A 20,835-nucleotide genomic window follows, 5' to 3' on the forward strand; every position below is an offset into this window, starting at 1 on the left:
ACGAACATCTGGGTTGTTTCCAGGTTCTGGATATTAGAGTAAAGCTGCTACAAACATGGTTGAGCAAAAGTCCTTGTTGTGTACTTGAGCACCTTTTGGATATATGACTAGGAGTGGTATAGCTGGATCTTGAGGAAGCAGTAAACCACACAAAGACCCAACAAAAAAGAGAACTTCAGACCTATCTCTCTTATGAACATTGGCGCAAAAATACTCAATAAAATACTTGCAAACCAAATACAAGAACACATAAAAGATATCATCCACCATGACCAAGTAGGCTTCATCCCAGGCATGCAGGGGTGGTTCAATATATGGAAATCCATCAATATAATCCACCATATAAACAAACTGAAGGAGAAAAACCACATGATCATCTCCTTATATGCCAAAAAAGCATTTGACAAAATCCAACACCCATTCATGTTTAAAGTCTTGGAGAAATCAGGGATACAAGCCACATACCTAAACATAATAAAGGCAATATAAAGGAAGCTTTATAGCCAACATCAAACTCAATAGAGAGAAACTTAAATCAACTCCACTGAAATCAGGGACAAGGCAAGGCTGCCCACTGTCTCCATATCTATTCAACATAGTACTTGAAGTCTTAGCTAGAGCAATAAGACAAGTAAAGGAGATCAAGGGCATACAAATCAGAAAGGAAGAGGTCAAAGTGTCACTATTCGAAGATGATATGATAGTATACCTGAGTGATCCCAAAAAAATCAACCAGAGAATCCCTTCAGTTGATAAACACCTTCAGCAAAGTGGCTGGATACAAAATCAACTCAAAAATATCAGAAGCCCTCTTGTATACCAAAGACAAAAGTGTTGAGAAAGAAATCAGGGAAATAACATGCTTCATAATAGCCACTAATAACATAAAGTACCTTGTGGTGACTCTAACCAAGCAGGTGAAAGACCTGTTTGTAAATTTTATTTTTAATTTTTTTTTAATTTAAAACATTTTTTATTTTTTTAATTTTTTTTATTAATTACACTTTATGCACTTTGTATCCCTCCCCTGTGAACACCTCCCTCCTCCCCTCCCAATCCTACCCTCTCTTCCCCTTCTCCACCCATGCCCCTCCCCAAGTCCACTGATAGGGGAGGTCTTGCTCTGCTTCCTTCTGATCCTAGTCTATCAGGTCTCTTCAGGACTGGCTGCATTGTCTTCCTCTGTGGCCTGGTAAGACAGCCCCCCCCCCCTTAGGAGGAGGTGATCAAAGAGCAGGCCAATCATTTCAGAAAAGATCATCCTGAGTGAGGTATCCCAGAAGCAGAAAGACACACATGGTATATACTCACTCATAAGTGGATATTAGACATATAATATAGGATAAACCTACTAAAATCTGTACACCTAAAGAAACTAATCAAGAAGGAGGACTCTGGCTAAAATGCTCAATCCCTGTCCAGAAAGGGAAAGAGGATGGACATCAGAGGAAGGGGAAAACGGGGAACAGGACAGGAGCCTGACACAGAAGACCTCTGAAAGGCTCTGCCCTGTAGTGTATCAAAGCAGATGCTGAGAGTTATGGTCAACCTTTGAGCAGAGTGCAGGGAATCTTATGAAAGAAGTGGGAAATAGTAAGACCTGGATAGGACAGGAGCTCCACAAAGATAGTAACAGAACCAAAAAAATCCTGGGCAGAGGGGTCTTTTCTGAGACTGATACTCCAACCAAGGACCATTCATGGAGATAACCTAGAACCCCTGCACAGACGTAGCCCATGACAGTTCAGTGTCCAAGTGGGTTCCATCGTAATGGGAACAGGGACTATCTCTGACCTGAACTATTTTTAATTTTTTTAAAAAGACTTATACTTTTTCCTGTTACATTTTATGATTATTAACATATAAAGCATGATTTAAAATATGATGAGATAAATATTTGTAACCTTTATTTTGTAACTTAAATATTTGAGTCCTTAAAGTTAGATATACTCTCTACAATAGCCTGTGCTTGGGGAATATAGGGACTATTAATGGAGTATGAGGCATTGAAACCCAAACACCGTTTTTTAAAAGCCTTAGAGTGATAAACAGGATCATTGTTTGTTTGTTTTTTTTTTAAGCCGTTGGCATTCCCCAAATTGTAAAACAAACATTCTACCACATCTTTGAAAGCTTCTCCAGATCTAGCAGAAGCACCAAGGACAGGAGAAGTGTGAATCTCAGGGGAGAGCATGCACTGGGGTGGGTCACGCTGAGCTGAGCAGTTCCTCAGGATCACACAAGCTGACTTACGGGGAAGAGGAAACTGAAAGCAGATTGCAGGCTGCCAGTCTTCATATTCCCTGACCTCAAAAAAATCCCTCCCTCAGTTATCAAGAGTGTGACTTTATGAATTTTCAAATTTAATAACTTTTTAACAACTTTTCAAATTGTTCTCCAGGATTCCCTAAGTCAAGGCTACTAAACAAAAACATTTTAACCTAACTTTACTAACAATCCACATCCCCAAATTCCTTTTCTTTTCCGGATTTGCTGGTTTTTTGGAGACGATGTTTCTCTGTGTAACAACCCTGGCTCTCACAGACTCAGTTTTTAGATTTTTTTAGGTCTGGAACTCAAAAGATCCTCCTCCCTCTGCCTCCAAAGTGCTGGTATGAAAGGAGTTCCCCTCCACACCTGGCTCTAAATTCTTTCTAAGGGTGTTGGTTGGATTATTAATCTGCTCCAGCAGTAATACTTAAAAAAGATCAGTCACTACGATTGTAAGTGCAATGACACTGCCCAGTGAGGGGCTGGAAGCCCCTTTAGAGTTTTCATACAACCCATGGATTATGAGAGAACTTAATGACCACAAAGGTAATGAGCAGAGCAAAACTCCACAACAGCATAAAGTCCTCAGGACAAGTAGTACTTGGAGCTTTGCCTTTTCAAGGTTCACCCATCACAGTTCTGCTATCAGTTGGGCCACATTCCAAGAGTTCTAAAGCTGTTCCTCTTGAAGGGTCCCCAACACTGTTTGTAGCTTTTTGTTTTATGTCTGTTTGTTTTAAATAGTTTAAGAAGGATTGATGGGCTGTAGCTCTTCTTCAAAAGTCTGGTATAACTATGTTGTGAATTCATCTGTCCTGGATATTTTTTTTAAGTTAGGTGGCATTTTATTACCATTTTAATCCACTCATATAGATGATATATTTGTGTGCAGAAATGAAATGTTGGTCACACCAAAAGTCACATTTCCTAGATTGAGATGGCATGGTGTTCTGTCACTCAGAGAAATGGCAGTCTTCTTCCTAGGGCTGTGCGAATTTGGCATTGCACATTGGATTCTTAATTCTTAATTTTCTTGCCTTGCAGAAAAGGCAAGTCACGAGTCTCTGAAAGTATGTGAACGAGAGATAGCCTTGACTGAAGCAAAAAGTTGCTCCTTCAAGGACTTGTTCTGACATAGCTTTTACTTCTGAAAAGCTGGAATTTGGCTGATATGTGTGACGCTACTCTCTAGACCAGACTACAAGGGCTTCCTGCCTTGCTGCCACCAGAATAGTCTCGTGGGCTCTCTGTTACAGAGTACTCTGCTTCCCCAGTGTGTGGAGACATTTCTGAACCCCTCCCTGCCTCTAGGCCCAGCTAACACAAGCTCCAGGGTCATTGCTGAGTGGTGTTTCAACAACTGGGTCTCCAGCTGACTCCATGCCCTGTGAGATCCAGAACCTAAATTACAATTTCATCCATCTCTCCGTGGATCCTGCCTCTGCTTCCATAGGCATGCTTGGATCTGATATTTCAGCCAATGTCAGAGTTATAGCACTACTCTTCCCCCAAACAACTGGGCACCTGGCATTCTCCAGAGTCTCATACTGTGTGTGCAGACCAGACTGTATCACCCTGGAGAAAGAACAGAATCTAAATTCCAGATAAGAATAGCTTGATGGATTCCAGACCCTGAACTTGGTTCCCTGGCTCTGCAGCTGCTCTGGAAACCTGTGCTTTGGAAGTCAGCACAGCTGTGATGACTATTAGGATAAATTGTGATATCAAGGGAACCTTGGGCCTTGCTCACTCTCTCTCTTTGCCATGCAGTAGTAACCTCTCTCATTTCCAGCATTTGACCTTTTACATTGTGACTCAGCCAGATAACCCTCACAAGAGCTGTCAGTTTCTGTGGTCATGCTTTTGGTTATGCCCCCACATAATGAGTTAAATAAATCCCCTTTCTTTATAATCACTCAGCATCAAAGAGTTCATCAAAGTAATAGGAAGACTTTTGATTTTATGTGAGGAAACTTAGACTAACAAGAACATGCAATAAATGACTATGGTTGAGTTTGTTTTAGAGGATAGGCCTTTTCTAGATGCTTCCGAGACCCAGAAAAGCACTGTATTCATCGTTGCTATGCAAGGATGATGCTCTCATGGTGAGTCTCCAAGAGCGGAGTTTCATGCATACTTAACACATTTAAACTCTCTATATACAGTTCTCTAGAAAACAAAACAAAACACTTGTGTAGATATACCACAATTTGTGCATCCATTCCTCCACTTAGGGGCATCTGGGCTGTTTCCAGCTTCTGGCTATTACAAATAAGGCTGCTACAAACATGGACAGAACCAAAAAATCTGAGCACAGGGGTCTTTCCTGAGAATGATACTCCAACCAAGGACTATGCATGGAGATAACCTAAGACCCCTGCACAGATGTAGCCCATGGCAGTTCAGTATCCAACTGGGTTCCATAGTAATGGGAACAGGGACTGTCTCTGACATGAACTGATTGGCCTGCTCTTTAATTACCTCCCTCTGAGGGGGGAGCAGCCTTACCAGGCCACAGAAGACAATACAGCCACTCCTGATGAGACCTAATTGACTAGAATCAGAAGGAAGGAGAGGAAGACCTTCCCTATCAGTGGACTTGGGGAGGGGCATGCAGGCAGAGGGTGGAGGAAGGGAGGGATTGGGATGGGAGGAGGGAGGGAACCACAAAAGGGAAACAAAGTGAATAAAGTGTAATTAATAAAGAATTTTTTAAAAAAATAAAAAAACAATTAACAGCAATGTGTAAATTTTGCAAACAGATTTTGAAAGGCCATGTAAATTAAATTAGTCAGAGTGTATTGTCTTTAAAATTGTATATTTTGGTATGTCTTCTTTGTTTGGTTTTGATTTTGCTTTTATTAATAGTTACTATACAAAATAATGGGTCATACATGTTTATATAGTATAGAATTTTGTTTATATTCCTTTGACAGAGTTTTCCAAAAGTAAATCTTCAAACTTATCACCACAATAAACAATATTATTTTCTTGTGAAAAAAAAAAAAACCTATTATTGAGTGCCACCTTTTTTGAGTATATTTCACAATAAATATATACACTCTGGTTGAGGAATCGAAAGTTAGTTAAGTCTTTCCATAAAAAATAGGAAGTAGCTGTTTTTTTTTCAGAAGTTGATACCACAGCCTTTATAATCTACAGAGATGCTAGGAGAAACATGCACATTTAAGCCGAGTGAGGTGCTGGGTGTGGGGTGGTCTCTAGCGCTGAACAAACACTCTGAGGTGCCTTCCCAGAGCCTGGCCCTCCGCAGACACCGACAGCAGCACTGCAGCCTGGAAGGAGGTAGGTGCAGGGATTTGCCTCTCTAGCCTTTCAGCATGATGGGTTTTAATTTACTAGACAAATATAGGACATCCAGATGGAAAAAATGAGAACAAGGAAATCACCTTTCCTTATACACACTAGTGTTCTGGATTGGGGTAGTGTACACATTTAAATGCACCTTAAGAGGCAGATTTTGATGCAAAGAATAAGACAAGGAAAAGACAAAAGGTTGGCAAAGTGGCAGCAATATATTTTCCTCCAGGGTCTATGACCTCACCAGCCACAGGCAGGTGGTTAGATGTACGGTACCAGGAATAAATATTCTCTTATTAAATATTGTTATAGATCATTTAGGCAATTCTTGGTTACCTCCAAGATATAAGTGCCACTATTGTATTCTTGAGCGTATCTTGCCATGTTCACCCTTAGATTGAAAAAAAAAAAAAAAACTATAGGCAATTACTGGTTACTAGAGAGGAAGAAACAGTCTTCTCCAGCAACAAGCTCCCTGATGAATTATCCAATCCTAAGAGCTCATCCTTAAACACATATACATATGAGCAAAATATGTATATGGAGCCAACTGTGTATGTGTAATCATATGCATATATACCAATAATAATTAAATAAAAAGGGGTCATGATTATGAAAGGGAGTGTGAGAAGAGGGGAAAAGTTGATGGGAGAGGAGGCTGGGGTGAAAATGATGTAAATACAGTACTCAGGTATTAAATTGTCAACAGTAAAATAAACAACATATGTAAAAGAAAAGAAGAGATAAAGGCTTTAAGAAGGCCCCAACTGGGCATCATATGAAGTTATTTTAATTTCTATTTTTTCTCTACTCCCTGGGTATCAAAAACCTGAAAGCAATATTTAAATTATTGACTAATCATTTCAAACACACTCTTAAAATCTTCTGTCATAATATTAATCTTCGTCTCCTACATATTATTTCAACAATCCACCAGTTAAGACAATCTCTGCTCCATGCATATTTGGTGGAGATGCATAGGATGGAGGCTGAGCCCCCAGCCTAACATGCTTAGTCTGCTCCTGAGATGGACTGCGATCTGGACTAGGTCCCAAAGCATTGTTGGCTTTATTGGGAGACACACAGGCCAGGAGCTGAAGCTGCTGATGCAGATGTTCATGAGAGAAGATATGGGAAAGACTCTCAGCAGCGTGAAGATCAGACAGAAGTTTGGGGACAGTTGTGCCCAACGCACTCTTTCTAAGGCGAAGCCCCAGTAATCCAGAGAATGCTAATAACCAGAAATTTACCCCTTAATAAAAACTTTAGAAAGACATCCAGATATTGGACCTTTTATGTGTACAGGTGTTTTGTCTGCATGTATGTGTTTGGGCCACATTCATGCCTGGTCCCCAATGACACCAGAGGGCTGTAGGATACCCAGGAATTAGGGTTATAGATGGTCTTGAGCTGCCATGTAAGGGCCACGAATTGAACCTGGGTCTTCTGGTTCAAGTTCTTCAACACTGAAGAGCCATCTCTTCAGCCCCCAGATTATCGGATCTTAGGCCATGCTCTTCCCTGTTCAAATTTTATTTTTGTATCATCATTAATTACCAACAAACCGTTGGGATTTAGCTTTTTACTGTCTGTATTTTCAGTTTGAAAAAAAAGACTCACTCTTTGTCCTCTAGACTCCTCTTTTTATGTTTCCTCTGTAAAAGCATATTTTCCTTCGACACTCCAGCCCCTGAAAACAACAACTCTGAGGCTTAAATATATTGACAAATGCCTAGCCGGATATAGCTGGGCCTGTTCCCTGACTTGCTCATATATCCCGTTTGACCTATCCTAAGTTCTGCTATGTGGCTGGCTACATCTGCTCAGTTTCATAAGTCCACCTTTTTCAGAATCACAGGTCGACTCCTCTACCCATGACTAACTCCCAGAAATCTCCTCCCTCTCTCCAGAACCCCTACCTCGTTTCCTGTCTCGGCTAACAGGACATTATCTTTTTATTGACAGGCGATGCTTCCATACAGACACAAGAGAATTGCTTCTACCTTCCTCTTTAGTAATTGTGACTCAGGAGGGGAAGGATAGTAGACAACTGAGGATGTCAGATTATCACAGAGGTCTAAAGGTATTTCTGAGATGCATGGCAGAGGCTCTTTGTAAAAAGAATAATAATATTAATCATAAGTTGTGCTTTCCAGTGGACTAAACCCTTTGCCTTGGGTTTCCTTAAGAATACCTTTGCCTTCTGGGACATGAAAGGAAAGAAATAGAGACTGATTGAATCCTCCCTTGCATTGTAGGTGGAGTAGTTCACAGGCAGGAGAGAGTTGTATCTGCTGGAAGCCAGAGACTGTGGGAGGAGAGTTCCCAGATGTGATGGGTTTCTTCGTTGTGGGAGCAGATAAAGAAGTGGGGGAACACCTCGCGAAAATGAAGCCAACTTGTGCAAATGCTCCAACTACTGATTTGAAAAAATGAAGTCCAAAATATTTGTGGCTGTAGAAAGAAAAGTGTGAGCATTCAAAATAAGGCTGAGGAAATAGAAATGGAAGAGCTTCTCTTACCAAGGGTTTGAAACTGTTTTTGTATCTTATCTAAGCTAGATGATGATGATGATGATGACGATGATGCCACAGGAATCAGGAGCCTAGCACTGAGCCATTTCCAGGAGTTGATCCAAATTTTCATTTATATTTCAGCACTGTTTCTGCTGCCATGGAGGAATTCTTGAAGGGGGAACCCAAAGTCCTTGGGGTAAGACATCTTTGAATCTTAGAGAGAATGATACTATAAATATCTAAATGATTTTTTTAAAAAAGCTGTGTTCCACTAGCCTCGTGGTACATGAACACCTCCCAGGGGCACTAGCATTCGATTTTCTAATATATCATTTGAAAATCGGTATGTTTGTCTATCACATCAGACCTGCAGTTTATTTTTAAAACAGAGATGTCAGGTATGTTCTAGGCTGTGGATCATCCAAGATGATCATATCTAACTCATGGCAAAGAAAAAGCTGTGCAAGCCGCACTGTGGTCCAGCCCCAGGCCTGCCCCTGGGACAAACCCATAGTGCTCCTGCACATTTCCAGTGCCTTTCTTTAGCCTGCTACTGTGATGATGAGAAATCCTCTATCCCCCATTTACCTCTGTCTGCAGGAGAATGCTCCCAAGCAATAGAGAACTTCAAAGAGTAACATCCTAGGCAGGTTAAAGGTCACCAAATGCAGAAGATACTAACGGGGCCAAGCTTCTAACCACTGGGAGGTTGTCATCAGACAGACATGTTTCTTTTCTACCTCACAGTTCTAAATCTTACAAATTGTGAAGAGTGGTCATTTTTCATGACCATTTTTAACATGGAATATGTGTATCTTAGATATATCAATAAGAATTTTTAAATTGAGAGCAGTTTTACACGTACAGTCAAATTGAAGGGAAGATAAAGGTATACACACTCTCCAGTCTTCAGGCTTAGTTCATTGTGGCCTATTAATCCCTTTAAATATTAATTAAGAAAAATCATAATAACAAGCAATATCAATTCCTCTCAAATTATTCTAGCTTAAGACATAAGACTATTCACAGTGGTATTTCTTTTTCTGAGGTTTGCTACATGGTCTTCTCAGGCATTTCTGTCTTTCCTCTGTTGTTGAATTGGTTGGCCTCTTCTCGGGTTTCCCACAAGTGCTATCCCCTGAATGATTTTTGGTAGAATTAACTACTTGTCTTCTCAGTGAGCTTGGCTAGCAAGTAATAGATTTTTATCTATCTTTTCCCATTAATTTATTTATTTATTCACTTTCCATTCTTATCGCAGCACTCCCTCTCTCCTCTTCCCCCAGTGTTACCCTCACTACCCCTCACCCCAGTTTTTCCTCTGCGGAGACGGGGAGGCTCCAACGTGGCACCAACCCACCCTGGCACATCAAGTAGCAGCAGGGCTAAGCATGTCCTCTCTCACTGACAAGGCAGCCCAACTAGGAAAAAGGGATCCAAAGGCAGGTGACAGAATCAGAGGCAGCTCTACTGCAATAGTCAGGGAACCCACAAGAAAAACAAGGTACGCATCTGCTACATCTGTATAGGGGTCCTAGGTCCAGCCCATGCATGCTCACTGGTGGTGGGTCAGTCTCTGTGAACCTTCGTGGGCCCAGGTTAGTGGACACTGTAGGTCTTCTTGTAAGGTCCCTGACCCTCCCAGCTCCCTCAATCCTTCCCCCAATTCTTCTGTAAGATTCCTGGAGCTCAGCCTAATGTTCGGCTGTGGGTCTCTGCATCTGCTTCCATCAGCTGCTAGATGAATCCTCTCAGAGACAGTTACGTTAGGCTCCTATATGCAAGCATGGCAGAGTATCAGAAGAAATAAGCCTTAGGTTTTGTAGTTTATTTTTTTTCCCAGTGACTCTGTTTTCAATTCTAGTGATTTTCATTGCATATTTGTTTTTTCCTCGGGAGCAAATTCTTGACATTTTTTGTTCCCACCAAATGAAAAGTATAGGGAACTAACTCATCTGAGATGTCATTTTTCATTTTAAGAAATTAATTAATATGTGGCTACACCTTTTCCCTCCTCCTTTTCCTTCCACTAGCCCACCGTGTTTTAACTCTTTCTTTCAAATTCATGAAGATTTTCTTTAAATGTTATCCTTACATATACACACATATGAAAATAAATATGTAAATGTGTCTTTTCCAATATTTCCGTATAGCCCTATTCCTTCTACCTCTATGCACTGCTCTTATTTCTTCCCATACATCTTCATAATTTGTTCTCATTTTGTTTGAGCCTTTATTATAGGGGTAATTATAATAGAATTTCACCATTTTTTTTTTTACTCACCATATTCACAGTGCTTGCTCATACGCCAAGCCCCCAAAGAAGATTATGTATGCTGTTCATTTTTTCCTTGTTCTGAATATAATTATATTTCTCCAAATTGTTTCTTGCTGGAATAATTTTTTCCTAATTCCTGAGTCTTTCTTATGTGAGCATGTGACAAAGGATGACAACAGTGGTAAAGATGCACCATGGGTATCGTAAAAGCACCTCTGGAAAGAATCTCACAAATTCCACTAACTGTGAAATTACTGAAGTGTGTGTGTGTGTGTGTGTGTGTGTGTTTCCAAGGGATGAATTATAAGTTAGTGCATGCTATCTGTATATGTATGAAGACAATTGACAAAAAAGTATTTCAAAAGTTATCTGTTAATATTAAACGTGGAGGCGGAGGTAACTTAGTGCTTTGATAGGACTTTCCATGGACATAGTTTTGTGGTGGATAATGCTTTACTTTCTGGTGTCTAGGCTGTACAAGTTATGATTGCTCTCATAAACCTGAGCATAGGAATAATAATGATCAACATACCATTCGATCATCGTGAACCAGCCATTTCATTGATCTTAGCGGCCCCAGCTTGGGGGCCACTGATGGTGAGTAACATACCAACTTATGTGACTGGAGGTAATAACACCCTGTTGAGACTATACTAACTCTGGGTGGAACCTTCTCTCAATGCTTTCAAGCAGTCTATGAGGTTGAGCACAACATACTTAAACCTTATTCGGCTTTTCCTTGTTCATGCTGCAATATCAACATACCATTCATGTAAATGAGGTGGACTGATTATTTAAAATGTCACTTAGGATATATTGTGACAGCATGTAGTCATGCACTCCCCCAAGAGTTACTTAAACCTTGACACAACTGATTTCCTCGGGAGTCTATGGCTAGTCATTCTTAGGAATGGTTATTTGGTGGTACAAGAATGTCACCACATCTTCATGACAGCAATTTGACTTGTTGACATATCTGTTTCACTGCTCCTAAGACTTTCACAAGCATATTCTCAAACCAAGGATAATTGTCTTGCTGTCCTTAACTTGAAGAATTGAAATTCACTTCTCCAGCTGGGAAGGGATCACTAAACTTTGAAGCTCATAAAAAAATTAATGAAATGAGGGAGGGTGTTGTTAGCAATTACAAGGAGACAAAGCTGAGTAGGTGACTAAGAGCATCTAGCTAACCAATCTCAATAAATGCTTAAGAGAATAGGAAACTGTAGACAAGTTTTGTTTCAATTTTTTAATAAAATAACTAGCCAAAAAAATTAAATAAGAATTTTTAAAAGTTAAAAAAGTTTTCTCTATAATAAAAGCTAAGAGGGTTATTTTTTTAATTCAGAGTGTCAATTAAGTATAAAATGTCAAATATTTTCTTACCTATGTATTATGAACTGACAAGTAGAAAATAAAATGCACAAACCTGGCTATTTTACACTTGAGAGTCCCATTCAAGTGTTGTAAGGTTTCCATTTAATGATAAACTTGATAATGAGAAAATTTAGTTATTTTGTAGACCTGGTCCTTTAATTTTTCCTTCCTATTTTATAACAGGTGTTTAAGATTTGAAGACATGCCAATAACAATACCAATGATGATGATGATGATAATGATGATACCGCCAGTAATACCAGTAATAGCTTCCACTGCATTATAATCTGAGCACATTACTAATTGTTTTGTATGTAATGTTCCACCTCAACCAATCATGACAACTCCTGAGAGATTTTGCCTTCATCATTGTATCACTGAAGAAAAAAAAAATGAGACTAGGGAAGGTTAATTTACTCAGGATGCATTCAGTCCATGAATGAAGACTCCAAATCTCATATATTTCCTCATTGTGGCTTTCTGCTTCAATAACTATTTACTACTCAATAGCATCCTGGAAAATAACACCCATAGTTCATGATGGAGGGTGGAACTGAAGGGCTCAGGCATGCATGGGAAGCAATCTACTTGCACCCTTCTCCCCAGACTTACATCTACATCTTCATTTTAGTTTCAGTGATGTGATCCTACTGATGTCACCATTACCTTTTAAACCTCCTAAAATAAAATTTAGGAAGCAAATACTGGCATCCATGTCTTTAGCTGGATAGTGTGAAGAGTTCAATTAAATCTAGTTGATGGCGGTTGTTTAGAATAAAATGAAAATATTTCCCAAATTGGTAGACCCAAATGAGCTACAATAATCTAGTCATCATCTACTGTAGAAATTAATTTTTTCACTAATTTATTTATAGTTTCCAATATGCATTTTTCAACAAGGATATTTTTTTTCTGTTTTTGTTTGGTTAACTTCTTCAGTTTAGGGTCATGTGGGCAAAATCTTGTCAAAAGGATTGGGGCGCTTTAGTCTTCATTGCTCTTAAACAATTTTGGTAGGTTGACAGTTGCATCTTTTTCTTTAAAAAACTTCGATAAAAGTATGCAAAAGAAACTGATAACCTAAAATTCAAAAAGTTCTCAATTTGTCTTCAGGTCTATGAAATCTAATCTCAATTCAAAATAGCCTGACTATAAAATAAACTTCCCTGGAATAGGAGATGTCAGACAGCTTTATCAGTGTTGTTAGAAAGATTAGCATTCGAGCCATCGATCTTTAAGAAGTAAAATTACACCAAAGAGGGACATGACTTATTCCTCTACACTAAAGGCATAGAAGAAATATTACAATTTTGAGCCATACTCGGGGGCTCCCACCTGTAATCCCTTTCCTCGGAGGCATGAGCAGGAGAATCACTTCAAGAACAAGCCTAGCCTGACTTATGTAGCTAGCTTCCAGCCAACCAGAATCTTGTCTGAAAAATCCAAAATAAATGAATCAATAATCTGTTACAAACAAGCCTTAATGATTCCTCCATGGGCTCACTTTACTTTTACTCTCTGCTCTGGTGGCTGAGGGGAAAGTAGATGACAACTGAATAGGGCAGGTTTTTAGACGATTGCTCCCTTTCAGAGACTCGGTTGATTTAGAAGTAAGTTTTGGTATGCTGTGATTTATAATAACTGTTTAAAGATTTTTAACGTGGATGCTTTCTCTTATGACCAGTTCATAATTTCAGGATCCCTGTCAATTTCAGCAGGAATGAAACCTACAAAGCGCCTGGTATGTATTTTGTCTTATTTTGCTATCAAAAGAGAACAATTTTATCAAATATGCATACTGCTAGAATGTAAAGGGGGTTCATTCTATTTTTCTGAAGCCGCGGCTATTAGTTTGAAAAGACCTGACTTTCAAAAGTGTATCTGAGCTACTGGCTCATAGTGGGTTTCATCGCAACTGACTAGATACCATGTCAAGGCAGTTGCTGGGAGAATCTTGGAGCTGGTGCAGTGAATTCTGGGAAAGAAATATCAAGTGGACTTTACATAGAAGAACCTTGAAGCTACAGATCAAGCCCGTGATAATGACACCCAAATATATGCTGTGGCAAAAAAGAGAAAAATCATTGACTTACAGATTACAATAGCTTCTACAGATGTATTCAAAATAATAGATTTAAAAAAAATTTGTTTACAGAGGCTAGAGAGATCTCTCAGAGGTTACAAGCACTTGTCGCTGTTACAGAGGACCCAGACTTTGCCCCAAGCACCCACTTGGTGTCTCACAGACATCCATAACTTCAGTTCCATGGGATCTGAAGTGCTCTTCTGACTTAGGCAGGCACCAGGCACGCACATGCTACATATACATGCAGACAAAACATTCATACACATAAAGCAATAAACAATTTAAAAAAGACATTTACAACAAGATCTCTGTCACAAATCTGATGAAAGGCAATAACCAAGAATTCAACAATTATTTCATTAACTAAAAATTCATTTAAATTTCACTAATGGCAACAGGCAAACATCAACTTCTGTAGCACCATCAAGATGACCTTTCTCAACCCAGAATCCTGTCTGCCTCCTCAGCATCTTTAACCAACTCTGACCCCTACAATGTACCTCATGCTTTAGATGAGGCAAACTTTCAGTTTCCTGAGTATTTTCACTTCTCACAATAAAGTCTTCTTTTTGATCACTTTGCTCGGGCCGGGCTACCTCACCAGTCCACAGGGAAAGAGGAAGCACTCAGTCCTCATGCAACTTCATATGCTGGCATGGGTAGGTAGGTGGGTCTCCTTCTCTGAGGAGCAGAGGAGAAGGGATAGTGGAAACAAGGAGGGAGGGGACTTTGATTGGGATGTAAAATGAATAAATACTTTTAAAAAAAAGCTTATTTAAGTGAACCATGAGAAGAAAATTGGGAAGCCAGATCTATCACATGGAGGGAAATAGGCAAGAGGGTCATGGCCATGAGTGGCTCCAGCATTTACACAAGGGGAACAATCAAGCATTTGAAGCAGAGTTTGGTGGAAAGCGACTGATGGGACTTTACAGATAATGTGTCAAAGATTTTGAAATTTTTTTCCAGGAAATTTGAAGAGCATCATGTGGCCTTGAGATTTATCTGGAGAATTTAGTCTTAGGAATAACAGTACTGTGTTTTTATGTTGGCAAGGGATTAGAAATAAAGCTACTGTAAGGGAAGACATAGAGTCTACTTTTGGCAAAAAGAGGAAGAATTGCATTAATAAGGTCATCATGTGCTTTGAATATTGGAGGGGCTATACCAAGGATGCTGTGGAATTCATTGACTCCCATTCCTTTCTAGGTCACCATCAGTCTAGTTTTCAACACCATCAGCGCTGTGCTGGCTGCAGCCGCAAGCATAATGGGTGTCATCAGTGTGATTTTGGGTTTGCGTTCTCCCTTTCTTAAAAATGAAGTTGAAACAGTAAGTGCTTCCTCTGCTGATGGGATGCCCTGGTGGGGGCAAGGGCTCATGGGCTCTTGCAAAAGCAACAATCGACACTCTGATTCTAGAATCACTTCGGGAAGTTGGAAAAAGTAAAGAAGTAGGGTAGTATTTACTTAGGGATCAGGTGACATCTCATTGAAAACCACTAATGTGGCTAGTTCTCAAATATAGGGGCCAGTATACCATGTCAGATCTTAAGTAGGTACCCTAGGGAGACCGAAAATAAAGCCAAGTTCCTAACGGTGGGAGGCTCCAATCCTCTTGGGAGAAAAAGATATACTGTGTAGCATATCATTTTACAAAACAGGTTTAAAAGAGTGCACTCTTTGTAACAAAGAACAAATTAGAGTGCCTGCTACCTGGAACCATCAGAACAAGCCACATGAAATTGCCAAAGATCAGCCAAAGTGACCTAGAAAAAGAACAATTCCTACAGGTTAAAGTAGTATATATAATACATATACATATATACACACACATATATATATGCTTCTTAGGTCAAAACTCTACCTTTGTTTTGCTTTTGTTGCTATTTTCACTTTGGATGTTTGTTTGATATTTCTGGAGACGGGAGTGTTGGCTACCCTTAGATTAAAAACCACTCTCTCCTCTCAATGTTGGGATAATGGTTGTAAACTACCATTTGGCTCAGCCTGTACTGATTTATGTAAGTTAAATGATATGTTCTGTGTTGCTTATGGATCATGGAGAGTGATTGGATGCTTGTAAGGGGGAAGATGAAGCGTGCAGACCTAACATCAGTACCCTCTAATCCTCAGAGGATCTCAACCTACCTATCTAGATGGTCACATTGCTCAGATTAAGACTACCATATCTTCTACTTGCTGTTCTCTATTTGTGCCTGACACAACACCTGCACAGAGACACTATTGGATCTGTTGAGGCAGGAGCAAGGATAGCAACAACAAATTCAAATATTCCCAGGGCCTATGAACTAGTATGTCTCATGTGCCCAGCTCCCGGTCATTTGACTAATTCACAGCAGAGGGATCATCTCTGATCCCTGAAAGAAAAAACACAGGATATTTAAACCAGCAATTCTAGGCACCATCAAGAAGGAAGAATTTAGAACAATGTGCCCTTTGTTCCTCTGTTTTGGTCTGTGGTTTGGTGAAGATACAGGCAAACCCACATGCTCTGAACACTACTAAAGAGCGTGGTACTCAGCACTCCAGTGCTATGCCATATCTGTGACAATCGCTACCAAGTTAGTGCACAATCCAGATGTATTTTATTGCAGGGTGACAGAAGATCAAAACCAGTCTCACTGCATAAAATCAAAATGTTGGCAGAGCTGTTGTCCTCCCTGGGCGATTTAGGGGAAAGTAATTCTCTTGGCTTTTGTGTTTCCACTTTCTGTCTACTTTTCTTGGCTCATCATTCTGTCCTCTGTTTTCAAGGCAAATACTGAAGCACCCCCATTCTCTTGGACTTTGATTACTCATCATCTTGTGAAAATGTTACAATAACTTAGAGTCCCTGCACAGGCCAAGATATTCTGCTTATATTACCTAATAAACAACCTTTGTTCCCACAGCAAACTAGGATCTCCCCGTTCTGGGGCTTGGTTAGAAACACAACCTCTTTACATATGCAGTAGTGCTATTGTTTTCTCCACATGAGATGTCAAGCACCAGAGCACGGTGACCCCTTGGGGCAAGGGGTCACTGATCATTTTTTATTAGTAAAACAGTGAGAAAATAAGTGACCTTTAGGAGACCAATAAATTGTATAAGGGCTGGACTGTATCAAAAGCTGATTTCCAAACCCCTTGCCAGAGCCTTTTTTTTCTCTTTGACATGTTAGCCTTGGTTGTGTGTGTGTGTGTGTGTGTGTGTGTGTGTGTGTGTGTGTGTACGTGCATGTGTGTGCATATTTCAAACTTGTAATATCCATCTCTCACATTCCTTGTATGAATCTGTTTCTAGGGTATAGATTCCTTGATGCTCGTTTTAAATTTGCTAGAATTCTGCATTGCGGTGTCTGTCTCGGCCTTTGGATGTAAAGTAACCTGTTGTAACAGCAGGGAGGTGAGTGGCACTCCCTTCAGGAGGATGTCAGTAGGTCTATTGCCCCAGAACCAGTTGCAGGAATCTAGTAGGTTATAAGGACACATTTTCATTGTCTCCTTTAACTTTCTCAAGTCAAGACCATCAACAGCTTAGCTGGGTCCTCTGCTCAGCTCTGTTACCAGGGAAACTGAGGTTCCCTTTGGGGTTCATGATTTTATTAATAAAAGAGTTTAGAAACAGACTCAGAAGGAAGCTCAGGGACACGGTTATGTCAGTTTGTGAAAGAGGAAAAAAATAGGACAGACAATCTGAAAATACCTGCAGCCTCCATGCAGAGCAGAGGTGGAGAGAAAGTTGGGGAAATACTTTCAGGAGTGCCAAGCCACAGCTCTGAGTTCAGAGGTTCCCGAATTCCAGATCCCTGTGCTGAAGAGCAAAGGACCCAGAGACCCAGCGTTAGAAGCAGAGACAGTGTATGAAGAAAAGAACAGCATTTCCAAGACAAGAAGTGGGCTGGGGAGGTTTAGAAAGAGCGTGAAAAGGTGTGCAGCCACAGAAGGTAGCACCCTCTTTAGGATCCTGCATACCCTGCCTCTTTTGTTTGTGCCTGGAAGACTCACTGCCCCAGATCCCTACGCAGCATGCTGTTTTTCAGGTGAAGACCAGGTGTAGAAGGATTTAGACTCTTCCTCCATGTGCTGGTTTCTTTCATGTGCTAACCTCTTTTATTGTTTGAGAATGCCATACCTGCATATAATGTGTTTTAATCAAATCCAGCCTCATTTTCCCCAGTCCATTCCTCCATTCCAGCCCCCATTCTCCTGCCTAAACCGTGCTCATGGAGGTGACAGGGCCACTGTTTATCAGAAACTTTCAGTGGAGGACTGCTTGAAGATGCTCCTGAAAAGCGAGGAGGAAGGTCAGGTAGATATAAAAAGTGACAGACTTAGGCAGATAAAAAGGCCAGGCAGGAGACCATGAGAACGATATGGCAGGTGTGTCCTCAACGCTGCAAGCAGGGAAAGAAGCTAGTGAGAGCTGTCACCTGCTCCCCAGAACTGAGCAATGCTGTTCCTGCCGACCTCCTGTGTTAACCGGGAAAGCAGCGCTTTGGTGCATGTGTTGCTCGTGTATCACATCGTCATTCTCCTGCTGCCCCACGTCACCTGAGTTTGGGAAGAAAGAATGTTCCCAAGTATTACGATACTTCTGCCATTCTGGGCCACCGTCCTATATGCAGAATTTGTTCACGGCCTCCATGACAAGGTCTGGATGTGCTGCTATCAGCAGGAACAAACTAGTTGGAAGGAATATCATTGTCATTTTTTTCCCATAACTCCTTTGTTCAAGTAATTCTCATGGAAGACTGATGCTCTAAGATGCAGCTGCAGATATCAGCTCCTCTGGTCAAGCTCTGCCACAGAATGAGTGTCCTAGGAGTACAATGCCTGATCCAAGCAGCTCCCGAGACACTCATCTTCCCCCACCCCACGGTGATATGTGGTTCAACTCAGTAAAGACAATGTAGACACTAGTAAAAGTGACATTATGGTATAAGGAAAAGAAGCTCTGAGTATACTGGGTAACTCAATGATATTTGGATTCATTTCACAGGTTGTTGTAATTCAATCACCAAATCCTGGTATGACAACAATGCTACCTTAACCATTGGCACCACCAGAATACTGAGGAAAAACGGCTCCAGAAAATCTATACAAGAACCCCACCGGAGAACGAGTCTAATTTCGACTGTGTGTGTGTGATTTCAGAATCATGTTCTCATTATTTGTTTCTCTGGAAAATTAGCGCTTCTTTGCACTGGCTTTTGGACAGAATAACAGACATGCTATTAATAGATACATTAAGCATTTACTAGGTCAATAACACTTTACCATATTCCACTCATTGTATGAGCAAGGGGTATTGAATTGGCAAAGATTTTGAATACAAACTGAAAAAAAAAATGTGTTAGTGAAATAAGCTCTCCAAAGAGTGAAGACTGCAGTTCATATTTTTTTTGAGGCTTTTACTAAATAAGTAGATTTAGCTGCTCATGCTCATAAAAAGATGCATTATTATGTAAGACAATAGGTATGTTAAGTTACTATGGCAGCCTATGATCTCTTGTGCATGTGTGTTACATAACAACACAGTGTGTACTTTAATTGATGTGGTGAAAATTACAATAAAGAGAAGTAACTGAAATCTGAGTACTGATCCCTAAGTACCCACATATACATACATATATACTATACTTATATATACAAAGGCATATATCTACATCTATATCTATATCTATAGTGCATCTCTGTGTATGTAGAGTTTATGTGTAGTATAGATATAAAGAGTATAGAGAATATACATACACATATACATGTGCATAATATATATGACCTAAAAAAGCAATTCCTTCTTGCTGTGGATTGAATCTGCCGTGTCCCCTACAAGCTCACATGTTTGAACACTTAGTTCCCAAGCGGTGCCATCTTTTTGAGAGATTGCCGAGCCCTTTCATATACGAGGCCTGACTTGTATAACCAAGTCACTAAAGGTTGGCTTTGAAGGTTACACCAACTTCCAGTTGAAAGTTCACGTCACCTTTCTGATTAAAGAAAATTCAAAGACGTTGCTATCAGGCTAAATTTCCCAGAAAAAAAAAATTGTCAGTAAATTTTTAGATAAATTTATTCTAAACATGTGTTCATAGTTATTGTACATTACAGAATAAGTCTAGATCCCGCGTTGGTTTGACATGACACGGTTTAGATTATTTGCGTATTACCAAGCAGCCATGTGACATCTACAGGTATTGATGTCTTTCCGCCCCATGGCCCTTCCCACAGTCCATTTCTCAGGCCTTAGCTGAGCTTTGCTCAGCTCACTTCACTCCCTTCACCTCACACATGTACTCAGAATAACACTCCTTTCCCATCCCCTACCCATGGACGCCTCAACCACACAGAAAACGTGGGTGGAGAACTTCATTCCTTACACACTACCTCTCTCAGAATCTCATACACCCAAAGGTGAGTGTGGAGGCCTTGTTCTCGGGGTCAGGTAGGCTTTGGTGTCTGGAAGTTCTTATGGTTGACTATAACTAGGACTATGTGGAGATGGTGGTAGACAGGATTCTAGACATGTGACTATGGATATTGTCATTTGGGGAAACAGGGTGAGGCAGAAAGAAACAGAGTGGGACTAGATGTTGGTAACTTGAGGCCTCAGTGCCAGAGGTCCTTGGCCTCTCATTGTTCTTGATTACTCAACTGCAATATTCACGTGGGATTGTATCTCTATGACATTATGGTATTAGAAAAATGATAAACTTTTCTCAATAGTAGATTTCTTTCTTCTTCAACTTATAGAAAATGAAAATTGAGCTAAGACCTGTCTGAAAACTATGGTGATAGGTAGGCATTTCCAGGGTGCACCTGTATTGCTCTGACTGGGATTTAATTTCAGGCCACTTATATTTTAGACAGATTGTATAACTCACTCAGAGCTTGGAGCTTTTGGATGCCACTTTCCACAAATTGACTAAAATCAATTTCTTGGATGCTTTGAACAACAGTTGCAATCAGGATGCTGACAGTATGT

At 40.2% G+C, this 20,835-nt stretch overlaps 1 protein-coding gene across 5 annotated transcripts in view; it reads left to right on the forward strand.

Moving 5' to 3' along the window:
• Positions 1-19,443, forward strand: part of LOC110564603 (membrane-spanning 4-domains subfamily A member 4D-like) — a 33,106-nt gene extending 13,663 nt beyond the window's left edge. The window contains exons 1-7 of one of the 5 annotated variants that reach the window (XM_060386814.1): positions 5,421-5,577; positions 8,250-8,304; positions 10,858-10,983; positions 13,448-13,504; positions 15,059-15,181; positions 17,155-17,256; positions 18,031-18,828. In XM_060386814.1, the coding sequence (XP_060242797.1) occupies positions 8,266-8,304; positions 10,858-10,983; positions 13,448-13,504; positions 15,059-15,181; positions 17,155-17,256; positions 18,031-18,219 (636 nt within the window). In that variant the 5' untranslated portion in view covers positions 5,421-5,577; positions 8,250-8,265 and the 3' untranslated portion in view covers positions 18,220-18,828. Of the gene's footprint in view, positions 1-5,420; positions 5,578-8,249; positions 8,305-10,857; positions 10,984-13,447; positions 13,505-15,058; positions 15,182-17,154; positions 17,257-18,030; positions 18,830-18,852 lie in introns of those variants that run through there. The other 4 variants (XM_060386819.1, XM_060386812.1, XM_060386821.1 and 1 more) reach the window with 4 other exon arrangements.
• The last annotated feature ends 1,392 nt before the right edge of the window (positions 19,444-20,835 follow it).

This window comes from Meriones unguiculatus, chromosome 1, assembly GCF_030254825.1.
Source record: "Meriones unguiculatus strain TT.TT164.6M chromosome 1, Bangor_MerUng_6.1, whole genome shotgun sequence".
Classification (NCBI taxonomy): domain Eukaryota; kingdom Metazoa; phylum Chordata; class Mammalia; order Rodentia; family Muridae; genus Meriones; species Meriones unguiculatus.